At 40.7% G+C, this 21,694-nt stretch overlaps 1 protein-coding gene across 2 annotated transcripts in view; it reads right to left on the bottom strand.

The window, feature by feature from the left end:
• Positions 1–21,694, bottom strand: part of LOC146608494 (FERM, ARHGEF and pleckstrin domain-containing protein 1-like) — a 59,802-nt gene that overhangs the window by 22,287 nt on the left and 15,821 nt on the right. For both annotated transcript variants that reach the window (XM_085347427.1, XM_085347428.1), the window contains exons 2-11: positions 11,926–12,030; positions 9,760–9,802; positions 9,476–9,554; positions 6,919–7,016; positions 4,888–5,002; positions 2,312–2,459; positions 1,572–1,667; positions 1,316–1,482; positions 1,146–1,214; positions 939–1,014 (exon numbers count right to left, since the gene is read on the bottom strand). In XM_085347427.1, coding sequence (XP_085203553.1) covers positions 939–1,014; positions 1,146–1,214; positions 1,316–1,482; positions 1,572–1,667; positions 2,312–2,459; positions 4,888–5,002; positions 6,919–7,016; positions 9,476–9,554; positions 9,760–9,802; positions 11,926–12,030 — 996 coding nt within the window. The remainder of the gene's footprint in view (positions 1–938; positions 1,015–1,145; positions 1,215–1,315; positions 1,483–1,571; positions 1,668–2,311; positions 2,460–4,887; positions 5,003–6,918; positions 7,017–9,475; positions 9,555–9,759; positions 9,803–11,925; positions 12,031–21,694) is intronic.

The raw sequence follows: 21,694 nt of genomic DNA, 5'->3' as shown, positions 1-21,694 counted from the left end.
TAGTACCTAAATACGGAGCTACTTCAACAACCTCTCACAAAACACAGTACTTTGATATGCAAGAAAACTATTCCTGCTGAAAGTGTAAAAGAAACTCATATTGCTCATTGAGGCAAAGATAGCAGGATATGCTAGCAGCATGAAGTGTGAACGTAATGCCAACCAATAACTCCAAGCACCCATGGATTTTACGGTGGGGGTTATGTGTTGGAAAAGCAGGGCTTTAAGCAGCTGATTAAAAAGCTTGGCCAAAGATACAACATCCCAGGCAGAAAATAAAATATTTGTCAGTTTAATTATGTGACAGTATTGTGCAGTTCCTGAAGAGTTACAAGGTTTAGTTACTTTAGTTATTGTTAAACTAAAACGGTAAGCAGTTATTTTATACTTTTTATAACATACTGCTACTTTCTCATCAGTAACGACCAGCTCCTAACACAAACAGAACTCCAACACCAAGCAAGCTAAAGTTAGCCCGCTAGCTAAGCTTTGGGAAATAGCTTTGTTACCAGGTAAAGCAATGTTAGCCAACAGGAAGCATGTGGGTATTGTTCAGCTTGGTTTCCCAAAGAGTTTCTGATCTTACACTAAAGTAAAAATACCAGGACTGCCAAATTAAAAAACAAACAAAAAACAACCTAATTCAAGCATAGAATACACTACTTTGTCAAAGGCCAGAAATGGATATAAAAACGCAAACATGTTTTTCAAGTAATGCAACAAAGACTAACTGCCTCAACTATACGTGCCTAATTTTGACCTCCGATCTCAGACGAAACATCCTGGAGATATTGTGCATGCAATAGCACAATATAACAGTGCAGTGTAGTTTTGTATGCGCAGTTTTGGCTCATGCTTTTTTGCATAAACACTAACCTGCTAATGGTTGTGGGTGTCATTAATAATGGGTTTCTAGAAAAGTTTTAAGCTCGCATTACCTCTTTTGGCACATGTGATCTTGTGGAGGCAGACTGAGGGGATATGCTGCTGTTGGAGAGGATCTTACTGTGCTTCCTGAAAAAAAAAAAAGCAGGGAAACAGATGAGATTATACCATATACGACTAATCAGCGACCGAGAAATTTGATTACATTTAACTTCAGTAGCTTGGCTCAGTCTTGGTAAAACGAAGGAGGAACACTACACCTTTCAAATGGAACTTTCTTGGGCTCGGAGTCTTTAACGTAATCAATGATTTGCTTCTGGGTTCGACCACTGCAGGTAGAGGACACGGAAAGAAGACCAGTTGATACGAAACCAAAATATTTTAAAAAGAGGAGTTCACTTTCAGTCTCTTTTTTCTTTCCTCTTCTTACCTGAACCGGAATGAGGATCCTCGGGTGAAGAGGATGGGCTTGGGTTTTGGTTTGGGCTCCTCAAAGAGTCTGAAGAAGGAATGGTACTCGACACAGATCTTCCAGAAAACCTTACAGCAGTCCCTGCTGGCCATGGCAAACTCCAGCGTGTCATGGTGGGCATTCTGCTGGGAGGATACAGCAACAAATATAAGCACAGAAAGCAGAAAGAGAAAAGGCGAGGCAAGAAAAGAAAGGAAACGTCGCATGAACTTACAGTGGGGTCGGCTCTAAGCTTGATTAGGAACCTTTTACGTTTGAAGCTGAGTTTACGGATCTTGGACCAGTTGAAAGAGTTAATTTTTGTGTTCCCCTGAATACAGAAAAATCAGAATCAGTTAAGACAGCACAAGCAAAATTGAAAACAAACCCAAAACTACCAGGCGGTACATTCCTTACCAGATGAGTTGGGTGGAGGCTTACCACAAAACGTCAGGAACCAATTAATCGATTTGTCATATCAGCCAAATTTTAAAAGATCTCAGCACTCTTTGAAGATGTGGCAAAAAAAAAAATCAGGGCAGTGAAACAGCGCAGACTGGACTTAATTGGGGTCAGCCTGGTCAAAAGAGAGTGCATCCACTGTTCTATGGCATGTTTTGTGTGTTATGTTTGAGAGTGTCAGGTCAGAGCACCATTAAAAAAAACTGCCTGAACTGCAGCCGAGCAGCAGCAACCACCATCTGTTAATTGCTGTGCCTAATATCTCGGTGTTGTCAGTGGAGAAAACCTTCCACCTTGAGTTGAGGATACTATGATACTAAGACTAAGACTCCCTTCCTTCTTTCTTCTATAAAATATCTAAAGCATTTACAACTCATACAAAACATATTTGTCAGCCTTGTTAATGTGTGTCGAAAAACCGTTGGTGTTCACCTAGAAAATATCAATTTTTAGCCAACTGCCCCACCCAAGCCCCAAAAACCTTTTATGGCCCCTACTTATTGAAGATTTTACCTGGAAAACCAGTACCCCACTGTTTGCTACAGCCAGGCTGAGTTTAGTACCCTCGCGGTCCTTCGCCGGGTGTAAGCGAACACCATACATCTCTAACCGCCGTGCGATTTCAAGCAGCTGATAGTCCGACTCTGCCGGCGTCTGCCCGCTGTGGAGAAGAGAGATGCATCAAACTATCAGCGATCAATCAGCAGCTCATTTAAGCCATTCGTCTTAGTTAGTGTTCAAGACTTGCTCTCAGTGTGTAAGAAAATCAATTCCTCTAACCAAGAGGTAATGAGTCACAGCTTAAACTGTGCATCTCAGGGGTATACTGAGAATTTAAAAACATGGGTCAGCCTTAAAATACACTGCGGCACCCACAGCGGGGAGGAAGAAATCAGCCACAAAATCCACACAAAGTTTGTTTCCTCACAAAATCTGAAAATAGCTTCCTGTTTCCTGTATAAGCGGCTGAATTGGCCATTTCCTTCCTGTGTTGGCTAAGGGGAGGGTGAAGGATTGAAGGGAGGCAAGGCGGAGAGGAGGGTGAGGGGAGAACGGGTGTGCGGTGCACGGTGTGACGGTGACTGATGATCAACAAGTTTGTTTTTCAGCTCTTATTCAATTCAATTCAATTTTATTTATATAGCGCCAAATCACAACAAAAGTCGCCTCAAGGCGCTTCATACATTATTGGTGGTTAAGGGAGGGTTTTGCATGTCCAGAAAAGAATCTCATTTATTTATTTGCTGCCAGCAGCATGGAAATGAAATACATGATGTGTGTGTGTCTGTGTGTGTGGTCCCAGGGGCACAGTAGGAGTGCCAAGTGGTATGTTTGCAGATAGCCAGCTCTGCAGGGGAGAGATTTAGAAGTGTGTGAATGTGAGTGTGTGCTGGCTGTTGTGGTTAGAAGATAAACCTCTCTGCAGGAGGGAGACTTATGGGTGTGTGTTTGGGGGGTGTATATTTGAATAAACAGATAAATATCTTTGCATTGCAGACTGGAATTATGCGAGCTTGGTGTGTGTTTATATATGACAAACATATCTCTCCTGACACCTCTGAGCTTGCCACCTAGAAACTGATCTGTACCTCAGCTCAGTATTGTTTTCTAAGCAAGGATAATCTTGCTGTTTGCAGGTAAACAGTGCTGCTTTGGTACTGTTAGAATGACCTGATTGTTAATAACCTCTTGACATTCATGCTAACATACTGTGAAACTGGTGGAGTTTATGTTTGTGATTACTAAAGGCTTCCTCCCCCCATGAATCATGTATATACAGAACTGTGTTCACTTAATCCACCAAAGCTGATCAGATTTTAAATCCTTTATATTAATTTCAGATAATGCAGCTATGTTGGAAGTCAATCATGATCCGGTGGGAAAGGGAAACGTGAAGAGAGGAAGAAACATTAAGGATCATGATAACCATTATTTGCCAGAATTTTGTAACTCAAGTAGTTTGATCTTCTAGTAAAATAATTGATTCATAAGGAGACTTGATTGTTTTTTAGATGACCTAAAGGCAAACCTGAAAATTAACCGGCTCAGAAACAGGTTATGTTCCAGATAAGAGCTCATCAGGCATGACATCACTGCCTACTGACTAATCAATTCTCTGGAAAACAGCATCACTTCCTGGAAAATCTCTCAGAGCTGTGAAAGGACAGTAGGAGGGTCTAAGGTTTTTCCATGTGTTTGTGTTTTCCTGATGCAACTTTATTTAATTTCAACTTACAATAATTTTAGGGTCTAATACTAATAGTGTGTTAATATCCGATCCTGAAACAGGCCATGTATTTGTAGTAATAGACACTATATCAAATTAGCGTGCAGTCTATACACATATGGTTGAATTTGCTTTTTAAAATTGTATTTAACTTAGGTTGCTCTCAGACGCATGCTTGCAATTTGTCAAATGCTGCCAATGCACTTTAATGTGACCGGCTTAAATGACGAACCCCTGTGTTATCTGCTTATCCATCTGATAACCACTTCTGTGTGACTGCTTAACCTGATTGCTGATAAGTGAAGATGTATTACAGGAAGATACCCTGGGGATGCTGAACTTGCAGGGCCCCGTCTGAGCCTCATGCTCTCTCTCCTGACTTAGATACTACTCCTAATAGTCTACTCCAATCAGCAATCAGGTTACTCTTTAGTTGTTTTAACCCATATTTCCTTGTTTTTGATGGTAACAGCAGGTGTTCTGCCTGCTTTCATTTTATTGATAATAACTGTTTTGTTTTGTTTTTTCTTCTTAGTCTCCTTATTTAACTTGGGCACTTTTATTGTTACTGCCCCACATCTCAGGCCGGCAAAGTATAGAGTAAGAGAGCATGAAGGCTATGAAGTTAGTAAGACATGGTAGAGTAGCCGGGTGTGTACACGACTTCCACATGGGAGAGTGGGGTTTGAATCCCATTCAAGTTACTGGGAGGGGCTGAAAACCTACATTGGTTGCCATTTTTTTGACACTGTGCAGATTAAACCCATGCTGATTCCCACAAAGCATAGAGAAAACCCTGAATTCACTGGAACCCACATCTAATAAGCAATCCATGTGTGGACATACACACGAGATAACTCACACATGCTCGCGGTGGCAGTCTATGATCTCGTCTCTAATGGCGTCTTGGTCGGGCAGATACTTATTGTGAAGGAGGTGCTGCCAGCTCTGGGTCTCATCGAAGTCTCCGATCTCAGCTGGTGGAGGGAAAAGAAAATGGATATTTATTTAAAGTGAGGACGAGGAAGGTTAGGAGCTGATTAAAATAAAGATGCAGAGTGTTGAGGAAAAAAAAAAGAGTTAAAAGGCCTTTTCCTCATCCACAAACCAACCTTGGCAACTCTGTTGTAGATGAAGTGTGCTGATGCATGCGTCCCCATCTGTTTTATACCAGCAGCACCCCCATATACTGTACTGCCTGCAGGTGCACATACGGGCTGAGCACTGACAGTTGCTATGACAACTGAGCAATATCCTTCAGTATACAGTGCTGTACCTTAGCAGCATCTGAAAGACGGAGTCAAGATCCTATATCCTCCATTTACAGAGCTGAGGTACAATGGTCGTTGTGACGAATCGCGACCATAAAGTCTGCATCCTGTAGACGACCACATGCTCACACTTCATTCAACTATAACGCTTACAATTATAAATGAGAGGTGATTGAGATTGTAATGCTATGGTGGTTCCCGTTGGTATTACTGTAAGTGTTGAAGGAGGCTGTTTTGTATTTATGTTCGTTGTCATTTACTTGGTATAAAACACAGTAAGTGGTGCTGAAATTACCCCCACAGGGAATCTCTGTAATGAATCTGTTGATTTACAGTCAGTCATCTACATAAGCAAAGCATTTACATTATAATAGAACCTTCACAGAGGCCAAAGATCTTTTCAGACAAGGAAATTTTAGTAACTATTAAAAGCTATCTGCATATGAATATGCAGTATCTGCAGGCAACTGACCCCTCAGATTTAAGCAAGCAAGAGGGGCCATATCTGGTGAAATGCAGTCAGCTACTGTCTGATGATGAGCAGACTGTCAATGTGTACTCATTGACAGATGACAGCGAAAGCCCCAAAATATCAGCAGTTGTCCTGGAGGCACCAAAGGATAGCTGATGACTTCAGAGACGGTGAAGAATCCAACACCTCTCAACATGAAAGGCATTTACTGGGTGGCACAATGGCCTTTAGCCTGGCATCTGTCATGTGATGAACGAAAGGAAGCTGTGAGTAACAAGAGTGCTCTTTCCTGCCTTGAAAGGCTTCATCACTTCCACCCACTTTGCTGCTAAAGCGTTAATGAATAACCCAAGTAACCATCCATCGATTCGCTTCCACTTATCCTTTTCAGGGTCGCGGGGGGCACTGGAGCCTATCCCAGCTGTCATAGGGCGAGAGGCAGGGTACACCCTGGACAGGTCGCCAGTCTGTCGCAGGGCCAACACACAGGGACAGACAACCATTCGCACTCACATTCATACCTAGTGACAATTTGGATTATCCAATTAACCTATCCCCACAAGCTGCATGTCTTTGGACAGTGGGAGGAAGCCGGAGTAACCGGAGGGAACCCACGCAAACACAGGGAGAACATGCAAACTCCACACAGAAAGACCCCGGCCTGATGGTGGAATTGAACTCAGGACCTTCTTGCTGTGCAGCAACAGTGCTAACCACCGTGCCACCGTGCCGCCAAGTAACCAGTGTGCAGATTTCTGCCTTTTTATTCGGTCCGACAGCTCTCAGACATCAAATTACGTTCAGGCTCAAGTTTAATTTATTCCCGTTTAATTTGCATACATGCTTTTTGCAAAGCATGGATTTTAATTTCTTCTTTTCCCCCCCCCCTCTACACTGATGCAAATTAAAAATTAAAGTTATACGAATCAATACAGTTGCTGTGATTATTAATGATTACCCTGAACTGTGAAGGCAAAAAGGAACCTCAACAACCTCTGCATATTTTAATTAATTGTTTTCCAGTCATCGACTGCTGTTATGATTTGATGACATTCACAGCATGTCAAAATCATCTAAAAAGGGACTCGTTTGTGTGCTTCAGCGCCTTCCAAACATCAGATTCTTGAATACTTTTCGTGTTAAAACTCACACTGAATAATGTGGGAGACCATGAGAGCGGCGCTCGTGTCGTTGCAGATCAGACGACCACAGGCCAGGTCGCGTTTAATCTGTAGAGCAAACAGATACCTGGAGGAAAAATAAACAAACAAACAAAAAAATAGAAAGATTGTGGGGATGGAGGAAAAGGAAGATGAAAAACAGAAGTTTGGGGAAAGGTTACAGGGGTTAATGCACACTCCATAAACGCAGCAACTTACAATGTTAGAGCCAATCTCATAACCATTAAAGTGATGGCATTTAGAGAGAAACCCTGTGTATGCCCGCTGCTTTGCATCTACTGCCTTTAAACTGACCCTAATTGCGGGTTTTGTTAATCATTATACAGGCGGCTACTTACGCCATGATGAGGGCTTAATGAGAGTCACAGACACAAGCATGTGCACCCGTGTATGCACATGCTGCCGGGCTGTGATGTCACATTTTAATTAAGAAAGCCCAACAACGACAGTGGGAGGCTTAATAAAAGGAAAAAAGCCTGTAGGCAACATCACCCTGTAGGAGCACGCCAGAATTCAATGTAAACGGCATCACCGGAAAAAGTATTCAAGGTCCGCATGTTCATCTCCCACAACCTTTAAACCTGATTCGCTGCCTTTCTATTCACTGTATGTGGGCAAACAGTTGACTGCATTCAGAGTGAATCCATGTGAGAGTGTGATCAATGATCTGAGGCACCTTTTAATGTAAAATCCAATTCAACTGTTTTGCTGCGTGATTACCTCGCTAGCAAAGTTAATGAGGCTTTCAGTGCAGAATGTTATTACACAAGAAAGCTGCACTTATTTAGACTGAAAAACATCAGGTCAATCCAGCGGCCTTGACCATACTGGAGTAGCACTGTTATTGGGAGCAGATCCCATTTCTGATTTCAATTCAATTTTATTCTCACCCCCTGAAAAGAGAAGGTACATAAGGTACAGCCCTCTGTATCTTTAGCACCATTATTACATCCATACAATATTGATTGTAAATAAGGTTAGCACGTTGTTAAAACAGGCCATACAAAAGGCGTCATACGTTTTACTAGTACCTACCATCACGAGCAGATCACTTGTGATGGTAGGTACTAGTAACTACTGGATAAGTAAAAACTTTATACTACCCACAATCTTTCCATGGATTGTCTTCAAACTTCACAAGAATACACAAGGCTTCAGGGGTCATGATGACCAAGGTTGACTAAGCATTAGACCTTGACCTTTTTGTTAGCACCCAAGGTCAAAGCTTTTGTTGTTGTTGATATGCTCTCTCGAGTGCTCTGGTTTATACAGCACCAAAAACATAAATGTCACACAACCGGTTGGGGGTGAAGATTCAGTAATCAGCAGCTAATAGGAGGTTAACAGCTTGATATACACACAAGGAAGCCTTTCTTCCATCTGTGCTTACATTACTCATCAAAGGAAACACTGACAGCGGCAACACTGTGGGAGCCAAACAAAAGGGGAAAAGAAACAACTATGTGTCTACTTCATGTTCGTCCACTGACACAATCAGAGATGATATGAGGTCAGTGGAATAATCTCTCCTACTTTTATCTACAGTGAGCTGGTGACAGGAATCAATAGTAAGATGTAGGATTTCACTACAGTGGGTATAACTATAACTTTATTTCTACAGGTAACTTTAGTGCTTCCTGATTTGCCATCATCTCAAATTAACCCGCTCAGGCTCAAATTAAACTTTTTGTTGCTAATGCACAACCAAGTCCTGCAGTGGTACTTCTGAGTAAAAAAACCTCATAAAATATGTATGTGGGGTAATCAGGTTGTTAGTTTTTAACTGTTGCAAATCGGCAACGCCTGCCTCGAGAGGGTTGAGCCCAGCTGGGTGGCTGTAGGAGTGTCAGCACCATGGGAAAAATGTGGAAGGTCAGATAATTGTCCTATTTATGTTTTAGCCAAGTGACCGAGAATTTCTGCGTGTGTCCTAAATCAGCTCCGACAAACAGAAACAGTCCAGAAGGGTCCCGCTAGGCTCCGTCACACTAAACTAAACAAGAAGGTGGACTTGATGGTCTGCAGATAACGCTACACTTTTTAAGCAAAGGACAGAGGGAATAGGTGGGAATCAGGACCAAAAAAAAGAGATTGGTTTTCCAGATAAAATGGATCTTCCAGGGTTAAACTATGATTAAAAGGCCAGAAGTGGTCAGACCATTCATCTTCTTTGACTTCCTTTCAGCTGGCTTGGAATACCAGAAGGTTTATTGAGCCTTGTTCCCAGATGACAAAAATATGTTTGGGTCCAGAAAAGACAAAACGGCTTATTTGATGTCAGGCATATAAATGTGTTATAAATGCTAAGGGTCTGACCAAAAACAACAACAGGCAGACAACAAGAAATATACAAGACTTCTGCCTCATGTTTGGATGCAGCTGTAAATCATAAATTGTCCTTAAAAATTCCTGGTGAAGGACTGAAATCACGCTGACCAGACAGGAAACCAAATGCTGAACAGCATGTCTTTTAATTTGGGAGCTTCTTCTTCAGATAGGTGTGGTTTCTGTGCGGGGAAGACCTACCGAGTCAGCTCCTCCATGAGCTGCGTGTGGTCAGGAGGGAAGAACTTCACCACAAAACGAAGGATGGTGTTTTTAGGCCCTGGAGGAGGGAAATAACGGGATGTGGTTAGGAAGAACGAGACAGAGTGGAGAGATGCAGAAAGGCTGCAGAGGAAATATCCGTTTACTACTATTAGTGGGAGTGTCTAATGTCTGAGTTAAGAAGAGTTTGGATTTGTGTTTTAGTTTGAAGCACAGAGGCGTTTGAAGGATGAAAGACGGGATGGGATCTGAGAGTGACTTACGTCTGATCTGCTTCAGTGTCGGCTTCAAAAGATCCAGCCACACCTGCGGGCATCAGGGAACAGCTTTACTTTCATTAGTGCCTTAAAGACGGATACCTGATTTTCATCTCTAGCTACAAAAATGATTCATTTTCAACTAATGTGCATGTTTGTTCCAGCTGTGAGAAAAGAGATCATTTCACTGGAAATATTAAAGACTTTAGTGAAACCTGAGGTCCTACGTGTAGCAGACACCACCTGATAATTACTAACCTTTAAAACTCCTGTATCTATTTATTTTATCTCATTTATTTTCCTTCAAATGGTTCAGTTCATGGGTCCACAGTTCATAATAATTCCCAAATCTGCTGGACACTTACTAAAAAGAGAGCTATTTTCAGCTATAATTTGTTAATAGAAGGAAAAGCAGAATTTCTTTCAAAGAAAATACGTTAAAACTATTATATCAATTAAAATAACATATATTCATTCTTCTCCTGTTTAAAAAAAGCACTGCACATTTGCTTTGGACATTTTTTAATGTGCATTTACTAAATGACTGGTCCATGCTCATGCTACAGTAATGTTTGGTCTCTGACTTTAGTCCACTGTTAGGTGGCTGCCAGGCAACATGACATGTCATCATATATCATACATAATTCAAGGTTTGTGGAAATAATTGAGATGTTGCTGAAATGATATGATGCTTTTGCAAGGCACATACTCCTGCAGAAATGCTACAAATGCACAAACTTAGCAAAACATTGTCACCAAAGCATTTTTGGGGGATATAACTTACATATCACTGTTGTGAAATTAAAATAATGTGATGCTTATCCAAGGTGTTACGGTGCTACAAACGGGTCATCTTGACCTGATCATAGGTGGTTACCAGGCAACAAGATTACGTTATTATGTAATGATATAGATAAGAACTTTCAGGGGTCTAAGATGTACCTGTGTGCCAGTTTTGGCTGCTCAACTCCCGATGGTGTAGGAGGAGCTCACAGATACTGGGTGAAACCAGTCTTTTATATTTCTATAACAAATGCCAAGAGAAAGGAAAGTGAAAATACCCAAAAAAGTCCTTATTTGGGGTTTAGCAGTAGCTGAAGCTCAGAACTGTATTAGCACAAACGATACCGTTGAATATGATGGCAGTGTTATGATGGCTACGTTGTAAGCAGATTCAGTGTGAATGTCTTTGATATATAGCGATGTTTCAATGCGGGCGATCTGCTTGACGGACAGCCTCATTTGTTATGTGCATGTGGGTCTGCTTTCTGAGTATTTGTCTTGACAAAGTTGTAATCATTTCTTCAGCATTACATCATTTGTTCCACTGATCCACTTCAAAACAACAGCTCTCATGCCCGAGGCACTGGTAAGCACAGCGACTGCCTGTGTTTAGATACATTAAAGAGCTTGTGTTCATGTGTTTCGACAGAATGGATCAGTCCATCTCTGAGTTACAGACTTACTGTTGTCTTGCAGCAAAATTCTTCTTTACAAGTTTTTTAAATTTATTAATTGCATTAATAGAAAGTGAAGTAAACAAAAGGATTAAAACTATAGACAGCCCCAGTAACATACAGCAAGTCTACAAAACACTATACAGCGAGCTGCTGCTTTTTGGAGCATAGAAAACCTAAATCCAGGCTCATTTATATCTGAAACACTTCTCACACAAGAGTGGTTACAGAAAAAGAAAAATATTTTATTTATTTGTGAAGTTTCTCTCCCCTGTCCTCAGCCTACCTCCACACACACACACACACACACACACACACACACACACACACACACACACACACACACACACACACACACGCCAGTGTGATAAAGCTTTCCCAAGTGTTTGTTAACATAAAAATGAAGAGCATGACTTTCTTCCACATTTGTCTTTGACAAACCAAAGAGCGCCAAGGGGGAAACACAGAATGCGAAGTTTGTTGCAGAGTTTCCCTAAGGCACCTCAAACACCTCTATTATATGACTGAGCACAACCTCAACCACACACGCTGTGTACCCATGTGATTAAAGCTAAAGTTAGCTTGTGGCAAGTGAGAAGGAAGTTTTAATTTGAGACATTTTCCTAGTTAGCATAGATAAAAAATGGTTTTAAACAACAGAAATGAGCTAAAAGTACTTAAAGGTACTCCATGGTGCAATATGTGTGCATCTTACTGTCATCTTCCGCTGGTCCTGGTACTCCAGTCCAAAATAGTCTCCCTCAACCAGGTTGAGATGGGCACAAACCTGGTCAAACAGCACTTTGCCTGGTGAACGTTGCTAGAAGAGAGAAAAAAAAAAGATTCAAATAAAGGAAACTGAAGAACACAGCTGGCCAGAGGAGGAAAGTCAGGTGCATACATCAGGCGAGTGCTGATAATGGAATTGATTTTTCAACTTTAAAGTGCCTTAATATCAGAAGTCTCCACATTTATCTTTTATCTTTCAATAGAATATCTCGAAAGATTGTGAGTGGTTCCAGTTTTCTAAAACTTCTCATCTCACCAACAAACAGCCGACCTTTAACCTGATGTGAAGCCTCAGGCTGATGTCTAATGAACAGTTTGAGGTCGGAGATTAGCTGGAAGCATTGAGAAATAAGAAAAATGCCTCAGGAGAAGTGTGCAAGTGAGTAGCAACACAACACCATCAGCTTTGCTCTGTTTAATGATGAACTGGCAGAGGAGGGAAAGCACTGTTCAATTAGTTTACTTCATCAGTAGTACAAGCCTCATGAATCTGAGATTCACTGGATTCCACCAAAAAACATGAGAGCCAAACGTGAGGCTAAAATAGTCAGGCACAGAAACCCAAAATTAGCCCAGAATCATTTTCTCTATGCAGTTCACTACCCTGCCATTCTGCATAGCTGTTGAAAAGTTACAGCGTACTATTATGCATTCTTAAGTTGCTCTAGTTAGGTTAATATGCAGTTAGAAAGGCACACATTCCTTACTTTGACAGGCACACACACAACCAATGACACATATTCATCTAAATCATGAGAACTGCACTTTAAGTCAACACTTAATGCTTCACTAGGAGACAAAACATAGAGCGTGGATGCTCTTAAAATCGGGAGAAGGTAGTGGGTATGCGTGCGTGTGTGTGCGCGTGTGTGTGTGTGTGTGTGTGTGTGTGTGTGTGTGTGTGTGTGTGTGTGTGTGTGATGTCCATTTCTCTCTGCAATGATGGTTTGATCATTTTCCTACACCAGCAACAAATATTCCCAAGCAAATTAAAAGATAAGAAAAAAAAAAAGGGAAGGACGAGAAGAAAAATCCAAAGTAAAAGAGCAAAATTGAAAAATGGGCTCAAAATTTACACCCAACACACTTTCAAAGTTTACTTAATTTCCTTCCATTAATTCAATTCAATTCAGCCTTATTTATAGAGCAAAAAATTACAAAAAACCCCAGTCGCCTCAAGGAGCTTTATAATGTAAGGTACAGACCCTTCAATAATACAAAGAAAACCCAGACAATCAAATGACCGTCAATGAGCACTTGGACACAATGGGAAGGAAAAACTCTCTTTTCACAGGAAGAAACCTCCAGCAGAACCAGGCTCCGGGAGAGGCGGGGCCATCTGCCACGACCATTATTAAGTGCTGAGCGCCTACATCATTTTGCAGTTAAAACATCATCCTGCAGCAACAACATCACAGTTTGTGGAGGAATTTCTATTTTTCTGTTTCAAATCTTTGAGATTCTGTCTTGTTAATGTGAGTTAATTTGTTGCAACAGTTTGACCACTAAATAAACAGTTATTTGCTGTATTATTGCAAACAGATTGAAAGATATTTCCAACTGAACCCAATTCAAGTGCAAACTGATTTCAAACTGACTCCATCTTTTTGCTGTTTTTCTACCAACTCGATGAACCAAAGTAGCTTTGAGGAAGGCAACTGCCTGAGCGATCGCAGACCTGATCCACATCTTGAACACAATCACAGTAATTTTGGCCTCCAACTACTGTTCTCTAGTGTTACCATAGCATAATGCATCAGACTGATCTAAATATGGTAGATGTACTGTCACTTATAAGAAACTCGTTAGACACATTTTACAATTTGCAGACTTGTATCCAAAAGAGTCACGCCTATAAAATTTAAACTCTGATTCCAATTTGGCTTTGACCTCGTATTACACATGTGCTGCTCTCTGTAGGACACTCAAAACACTTGTAAACTCATCTTCTACCAGGACATTTAAGCATTTACACATGACTTCCTTCTAAATACTGAATTGCGGGCGAGTGGGGGCTGAGTAATTAATACAATTTAGTTTGTTATGATTTTTGCTTCCAGCAATAACGGAAACAAGATAATACAGCTAAAAGGATGACTCTGCTGCATTCATTCAGTGGTTATGCAATGTTTTGTTTCAGCAGTGCACTTTTGTCCCTCTTTGAAAGCTGAAACTTCTTCACCGTTTAGTTCAGACTGAGCCAAGACATTCTGGGGAAAAAACAAAGCCTTTGATGAGCAGATTTATTTAAGGGCCCTAAAGCTCTAATCATTGTAGGTGAACCAGTGGAAACCCTAGTCGTGCTCCCTGTGGCTCCTGTGGAGGTCATGTGAGGAAAGTGAGCCTGCTGCCACCTGGGCCTCCATCTGTGCCCTGCAGGTGCACTTGCAAGGTAAGCTTCAAGGTCAAAAACACTCCACCACCCATCTACATATTTGGTTTTTGATTGGTTGGAGTTTGGTCTAAAATTAAAATTTAGTGGTGGTATAAGGCACTTCAATAACAGAATGTTTCTAAAGTTGACTAATGATTAATCATCTAAAAATGAGCATGACCTCAATAATAAACAAAATAATCAGGATTAACATTTCTGGCACAATCAGTTTGTTGTGGTGGTGTTTTTAACCATTTAAATGCTTTTATTTATGTCAAGCATTTTTTTTTCTTAGTGTTGTACTCTTTGGACCTCTGTACAGATAATGTGCGCTTACAAGGAGGACAGAGTATTAGAAGTAATAATCTTCCTGACACAGCAGAGGCTTTGTACTTTAAAAGTACATATAAACACATATATTATGCTGTAGGTGGAAAGGAAAATATAGAGGAGGAGTCAGAGCTCTGAAGGTCAATATGAGAGCCAAGTCTGTCAACATCTGGCTACCGCATGTGTCCGACCAGTCTGTGGGGACACACCCACATACTGTAGTTACACCGAACATGTCGGTTCCAGACATGGACACAGTCTGCTGCTAGATATTGAGGACTCATAGTGAATGTATGTATGTTTTCACAGAGAGAGTGACAGATGTCACAGCTCATGGATTTCTGGAGTTTGGACAGGATTCAGGCATGTTCAATGGTAATCTTGGTTTTAAAGGGGGGGTAGGAGGTGGACAAGTCTGGAGAGAAAAATCCACCCTCCTCTTTCTTTCTTCTCAACATGTAGCCAGATATATGTTTCTGTTCTTCACTCCTATGATTGATCTTAACCACTCAGCGCTGCCTGTTTGGTTTGTCTGCAGCAGCATTTGTGAAACAGCTATTTGCTTTTAATTTGACCATTTTCTCTTTTTTCTCTTGTGTTATTTTCTCTAATGCGCTCCATTAACTAAAAACATCCATGGAATCTCCTGCACAAAATTTTAAAAATATGGGGTCCAGTTTTCTGCAGTGCAGAGCAATGTTGGGTTTGGAGGAGACGCAGGAGTTTTATTATGTGATCCAAGAAACACTCAGCACAGTGAACCACATACTGGTAAGTATGGAGTTGGAGATTTAGACTTAACCAAGGGTTTTGAACCTTTTGAAACAGGGTGCAGCCTCTCCTCTTAGGGCAAAACTATCCAAGTGAAATCAAGACTAAATTCCAAGTATGTTTTGGAAAGAAGCAATTTCCTCCAATATCAGCAAACTCCTCTCCAATAACTACTGTAAGCCAGTGTACATGCACTGTAATACAACACACTGGAATGCAGATGGGAATGTCAGTGATCGAGCAGAGGTGAAATGCGTATATATCAATACCAGTTATAATAACAGGGCTCACATGTCTCTTCTTACATATCTTCAGTTTCAACAAAGCAGCGAGTTTCATTAACCAGTTTGTATTCTGTTTTCTGTCAAAACAGTTAGCCGGCAGTTAGCCGGCACTCAAAAGAAATCCCCAATGTAACTTAAACGGTAAAAAAAAAAAGAGGAGCTGGAATTAAAAGGTGATCGCTAAAGCGCTGGGAATCGAGGAAAACAGGATGCCAAACCCGATAGGCGCGGTCAGACTCAGCTCTTTTTGGGCACTGAAGCAAACCTCTAAAAACAACATGCAGTAGCAGGCAAACTTCACTAAACCTGGTCCACAGAGTACTGAAAGAAGCCGGTTTCAGACTTCAAAGTTGTATGCAGAAGGGGGGAACGTTGAGAGCTCTGTTAAATCCAGTTCCAAGGTTATCAAGAATTTCTTGTCTTGTTTACTGTAGATTTTCATGGTGTTTCACTTTCATTCACTTGTTTCAGATGTAGGAAGCAAAAGTGGAAAGTGGGATAAAGCAAAACAAAACTCTGAGGGAATCAACTGTCAGTGTGAAGCCTGACAAAGGCACTGCTGCATTTTCATGAGATCAAATGGTTTTTAAAAGACGAATATAGCCACTGATTTGATGATTGCAGCCATCTTGGCCTTTCTGAAACTGGATGTGACCACCATATTTGTACACAAGGGGAGTTTCAAAGTTTGCAAAACTAGCCAACTTTGATAACAAGGTGCATCTGTACTTCACTGTGTTTATGTTTCTCATGTGACTCAAGAGTTTTTCGCCACATTGAACGTAGCACCACCACCGGTTGCTATGGAAAAATTGTATAAAAAGTGTATTCCCTGACTTGTCGGTAGTGACTCTTGGAGGTGGTTTCTGGCCATCGCTGGGTCAAACAGATTTCAAAGAAGGTGCTGCACCAAAATTCTTTTAATTATCACTATGGTTGCTAGAGGATTGTCACAGTTGCCTACAGTTTATCATGTTTCATGTCTTTTGAAAAAAAATTGGCTACAGAGCAGAGGTATAACTTTGAAGGCAACCCCAGCTCAGAAAGTTGTTTGGAGACAAGTCCGTCACTAGGATTCAAATTATGACCACAGCAATACTCTAACAACCAAAGCGACCACAAGGAGGTTTTTGCCAACTGGCTGGTGAATTTTCTCAAGTGATGGGGGGTTCCCAGCAGGTCTGTAGGCCTGTGTGACGGAGGCTTTGGCAATCATTTTCCTTACAGTTGCCATCGGCCTCGTGGAACCACTCACAGCAGGTTGGAACATTAATTTTTCCCTCATTTAGGTGGTTGCCAGTTACTGGAGCCTTATTCAAGCAATCCTCCCCTGTCCCCATGATTGTTACATGTCCAAAATGGTGTATAGGTTATAGACATGTGGTTAATGGTCACATGTCTACAAAACCTCAATATTAAATTGGATGTTAATTTTGGCTAGCAAACCGAAACAGACTTAAAACAATATAAACGCATCCACAGAGAAACCGAACTTGGATTGGGCTTTAGTACAACTAAACACTGAACGTGACAAAAAATTATGTTAGTCAGTGTGGTTACTGTTTTACTGCATACAACTTTAACAGCCAAGTTAAAAACAAAACACAAAAACCAGAATCCCTGAGAGTCCCAATTTCTTTTGCACCAGGCTGTAAACATGTTTATTTCTGCTCTAAAGCTGAGACTAAAAATTGTAGTCCGTGAGGCTTGACTTTTCCAAGAGGTCTAAAGTGTGCTGCTTTTTTCAAGGCAAATCTTCTGTTTAAAAATAATATCCATAAATACAGGAAAAGGAGAAACTCTAGATTAAACAGTCAAAACACCATAAAAGCTTCAGCTAGTGTTAAATGATAAAGTCTAGCATTACATCCCATTTTAGTATTAAAATTTTACTCTTAGTTCTTGGAATTACTAAAATAATCCAAGTTCTCTAAAGAGGCTTCAACTCTAGAACGTGGTACTTAAAAATTGAATAGTACAGCCAGTTCTCATGACCTCCTCTGATCTTGGCAACAGTCTCAGCAGAGGAAATGGTCATCCAGCTGAGGTCAAACATACAGCAAGAGAAGAGAAATAGGCTTTGTGTCATACAAAGCAATGTACCGAGATAGTGAGGATGATAACGACAGAGGACCTCAAGGCAAATCAAGTTCGTAGTTTGTTTCTTTTTTCTTTTATAATTTTTTTTTCTCTTTTGGTCGGGGTCTAAAAATAAGTATGTTGAAATCATCCAACTGAAGAGAGCAGACTGGCCACTGCAGAGCTCAGACTGAGATCCTTTCACTTCAAATCACAATCAGTTCATTCAGCTTCTCCCATCAATGGGGCGTTCTCTGTCTGCCAGAAACACACAAAGAAGCACATTTTTATCATACTTTATGCTGGGCTATAATTTTGCTCTGATCCATCAGACAATCAGATACACAATGATGTAAACCCAGAAATATGTGATGCATTAATGAATATAAATATCCTCCAACTCCAGACACCAAAAATCAACCTGTGGAGGCCAGTGTCATGTTGCTTAAGGTTTTTTTTGTTTTTGTTTTTTTTTTAAACTCAGCTCTCTTGTAGGGCCATACATCAACATGGCTTTTCTCATTTAAGATAATTAGAGGTCCAGCAGCATGCTCCACCAACCTAAGTGCCCATCCACCAGTACACTGGTGCTGGATTCTAGCTTCAAGTCTGACGGGTATCATTCAACCATCCAAGCGAAAAGAAAAAAAATGCTTAAAAAAAAATCTCAAGAAGTCATTACAATAGCTCTCTAATGTTTGCTATGCACCTTCTTGCTGTGTTAAAATGTAGCTAATGAGGGAAAAAAATTTAATTATGCGAAGCAAAAAAAAAAAGAAAGTAAAAAAAAAAAAAAGAAAGAAAAAGATTTTCCATCAAGTGCGTGTCACGAGAAAAGGTCAATGAAACACAGAGGCCTGTCTGCAGCTGTGTGCCGACTGCTTCCTCTTTCTGTTTACCTTTCTTTAGATGACTCAGGCTCTTTTTTGTGCAGCAAACTACACACAAATTATAGAGCCGCCCCTTAGAAAATATAAAAAATAAAAGATGTGTGTTAGGGGGTTGCGTGTCACACCCGAGCATAAAAATATCCATTATGGTCTGCTTGCAGGATGATTGTGGTGAATCCCATTCAGTGAAGGAGTATAAACAAGGCTAGAGTCAGCAAGAAGTACCTGAAACCCAAAGGCAGGCACTTACAACTTGGTAGTTTGAACTTTAAAAAAGTTGCTTGGACTTGGAACTTATTTCTGTGTCTTTTGGATTTCCTCTGGAGTCGCTCCAGCGCTTCTCTAGTGTCCAGACTTCAGTTAGGCTCTCTGCCTATCAGGAACACTTGCCAATAAGCAGGCCTGTCTGTGCGCCTTCCAGCCAAAAAGACACCCTCACTGTAACCCAGCAAAGTCATCAGCCAGCTAAAATGCACTTCCTCTCCCACTCCCTCGCTGCATTTAAACCAAGACTCCTCTCATGCCACAAGGTCAGAGTCTGGCTAAACTGGGCTGTGGTATATCAAAGTAATTGCTCGCTTTTCTCCTATCCAGTCGTCCTTTAGCCTCTTGAGGCCAATAGCTGAGAAAACCTCTATACATTTCACCAGATTTTTTTTCTGTGCAATTTTACTCTCCTTTTATTTTTACTGTCTCTCCTTGGCTGAAGCTCTCTTTGTGTTAGAGGTTAAAAGTTAATAAGAAAGCATAAATTATTGTTCCCTGGAGCAAGTCAAAGAACAAAGAAAGGATGCAGATCACTAAATTAGCCAAGCAAACAAACAACCAAACCCCAAACAACTCAATTTAACAACTCCAGCCAGTTACCAATAACCAAGGGCTTAAAATATGACTTTAGCTAACTGTCCAATGCGTATCTCTCTGCCCGATCCTCTAAAATCTAAAGTTAGCCTTTCATTTACAATAAAGAAAGTCTATGAGACATTAAACCAGCTGATTTTATTATTTATCCTCCAGTTTTCCCTTCACTCTCTCTTTCAGCTTTTTTTTCCCCAAAATACCCTGCAACACATGGCCAAGGCAAATATTCTCACCATCTGCCATGGCGTGCTGAGGGTTTACAGAGAATCCCACAGCGCCATTGATGCAAATGACCTATGAAACCTAGGGGGGGAAAAAAAGAAAGAAACAATGTATGGACACAGGTTTTGTTTGGCTGTGATAAATTGTAATGGCTGCAGAACAACTGCTTTACTTAGAAGGTTTAAATTTACACTTGCCAAGGGAATTTATAGCATTTTATAACTCATCAGGCTTTCCGGAAATTAAAAATGAAGATTTCCCATTATCCAGGTCATAATTGCACATATGCACGAAACTAATGAAAAAGACTCAGGGCAAACTGTCATAAATTACGGGAATGTTTGAAAGTTCCTCTTCTATGTAGTCTTAGTCTGGTCTGAAGCAGTCTGACTAATGTTAACAGGGATGAAAACCAGATGGGTGAGAGTGATGATAAGAGCTTTGCAGGGGGAAAGACCAGGAAGAAAAAAAGAAAAAACAAAACAAAACACACCTCAAAGCTATTCAGTTTCTTCCTTCAGGCCCCTGCTATGAATTACCAGCAGGGATCTATCTAGCTATGTGCTTTTAAAGGTAAACGAGAAAAACTGTGAAATTTACTCTAAAAGCAGCTTTTTTAGGGAAAAGAAAAAAATGACAGAGGGAGGGGGGGAAAAAAGGAGAAATCCCATAGAGAGTGCGAGAGAATTACCTGAACCTCAACTAACATTCCTTTCTGGCTCCGAGTACAAATACCATGCAGATATTTGAGCAATGATCTGTGTATGTTTTTTATTTTTCTTCATGGTGTTATCATGAAACTCCAAAGGCTTCGTACCAGAGCATGCTGCTCACTGCACATCAGTGGACCAATAAGAAAGAAAGAAACAACAGAGAACAGAGATCGAGTTACAGCAACATGCAGCACAGCACATGCACAGAAATTACTCCAATGCTCAAGGGAAGTTTGAATCCAAAAGTGTTTATTTGCACACTGTCTTTCTCTACCAGTATGCATGCCAGCATTTTGTCCAACCCATCCCCCGACCAGCTATTGGGACCATTACAAATGAGACTGGGTTTGTTCCCCAAGGCTCCAGATAATGTAATGTTTAGTGGCCTGTGCACATTTTGGGAAGGGACAAAGAATAGGGTTCCAATAATTACATAGTTACACGAGTTGTCATACTGCCCACCGCCCTTTTTGTGTCTATTTACTTCGCACAATATGCCAACATATTGGGTATTCTTTACTACAGCTCAGAGAGTAAAAGGTGTGCGTTTATGACAAGTTACTGTCATTGATGCAGTCTGATAGTGAATAAGGCAATGGCAGGGAGGTTTTGGGAGCAACCAGCATTTGCCTGCGACAGTCAGCAACTTCCAGGAAGCACTCTCATACCAGTACATATTTTTGTTTAATGATGAGAGGTTGGTCACATAGGAAGTTCTGGGACCATCGGGAGACTTGAATCAAGAACCTGATGCTCTGAGGCTTGGTGCTCACCATTAAGCAGGAATAACAATTGAAGATGCAAGGGTGGAGGTGTAAAAGAAAGTGTTATATGCTGTGTTTTTCTAGTCTTCCTGAGCATGTCCTTCTTGCAAATTGCAAATTGAAGCACAAATTGATAAGGTGGTATGACAAGGTTGATCCAACCTTGCAAAGTGAAATGATGTAGTTCCTTGACAAAAACCACAGTTTTTTTTTTCCTACTTAGAGTTTTCTCTTATAATTTTAGCACATTCAATTTATTTTTAAGCTTAGAAACTCTGATTTTTTCCCTCAGAATGTTCCTGGAACCATGATTTCTTATTTTATCTTCAATGACACATATGTGTAATATAGTGCACAGGCTTGGTAGTCAATTTTTAACATGATGCACTAAAGCTCTTGCTACACTG

This window comes from Diplotaxodon limnothrissa, linkage group LG23 (assembly GCF_057381915.1).
Source record: "Diplotaxodon limnothrissa isolate DT_005_m linkage group LG23, D_limnothrissa_male_GT1.1, whole genome shotgun sequence".
Lineage (NCBI taxonomy): Eukaryota > Metazoa > Chordata > Actinopteri > Cichliformes > Cichlidae > Diplotaxodon > Diplotaxodon limnothrissa.
This window is presented reverse-complemented; position numbering and strand designations above follow the sequence as displayed.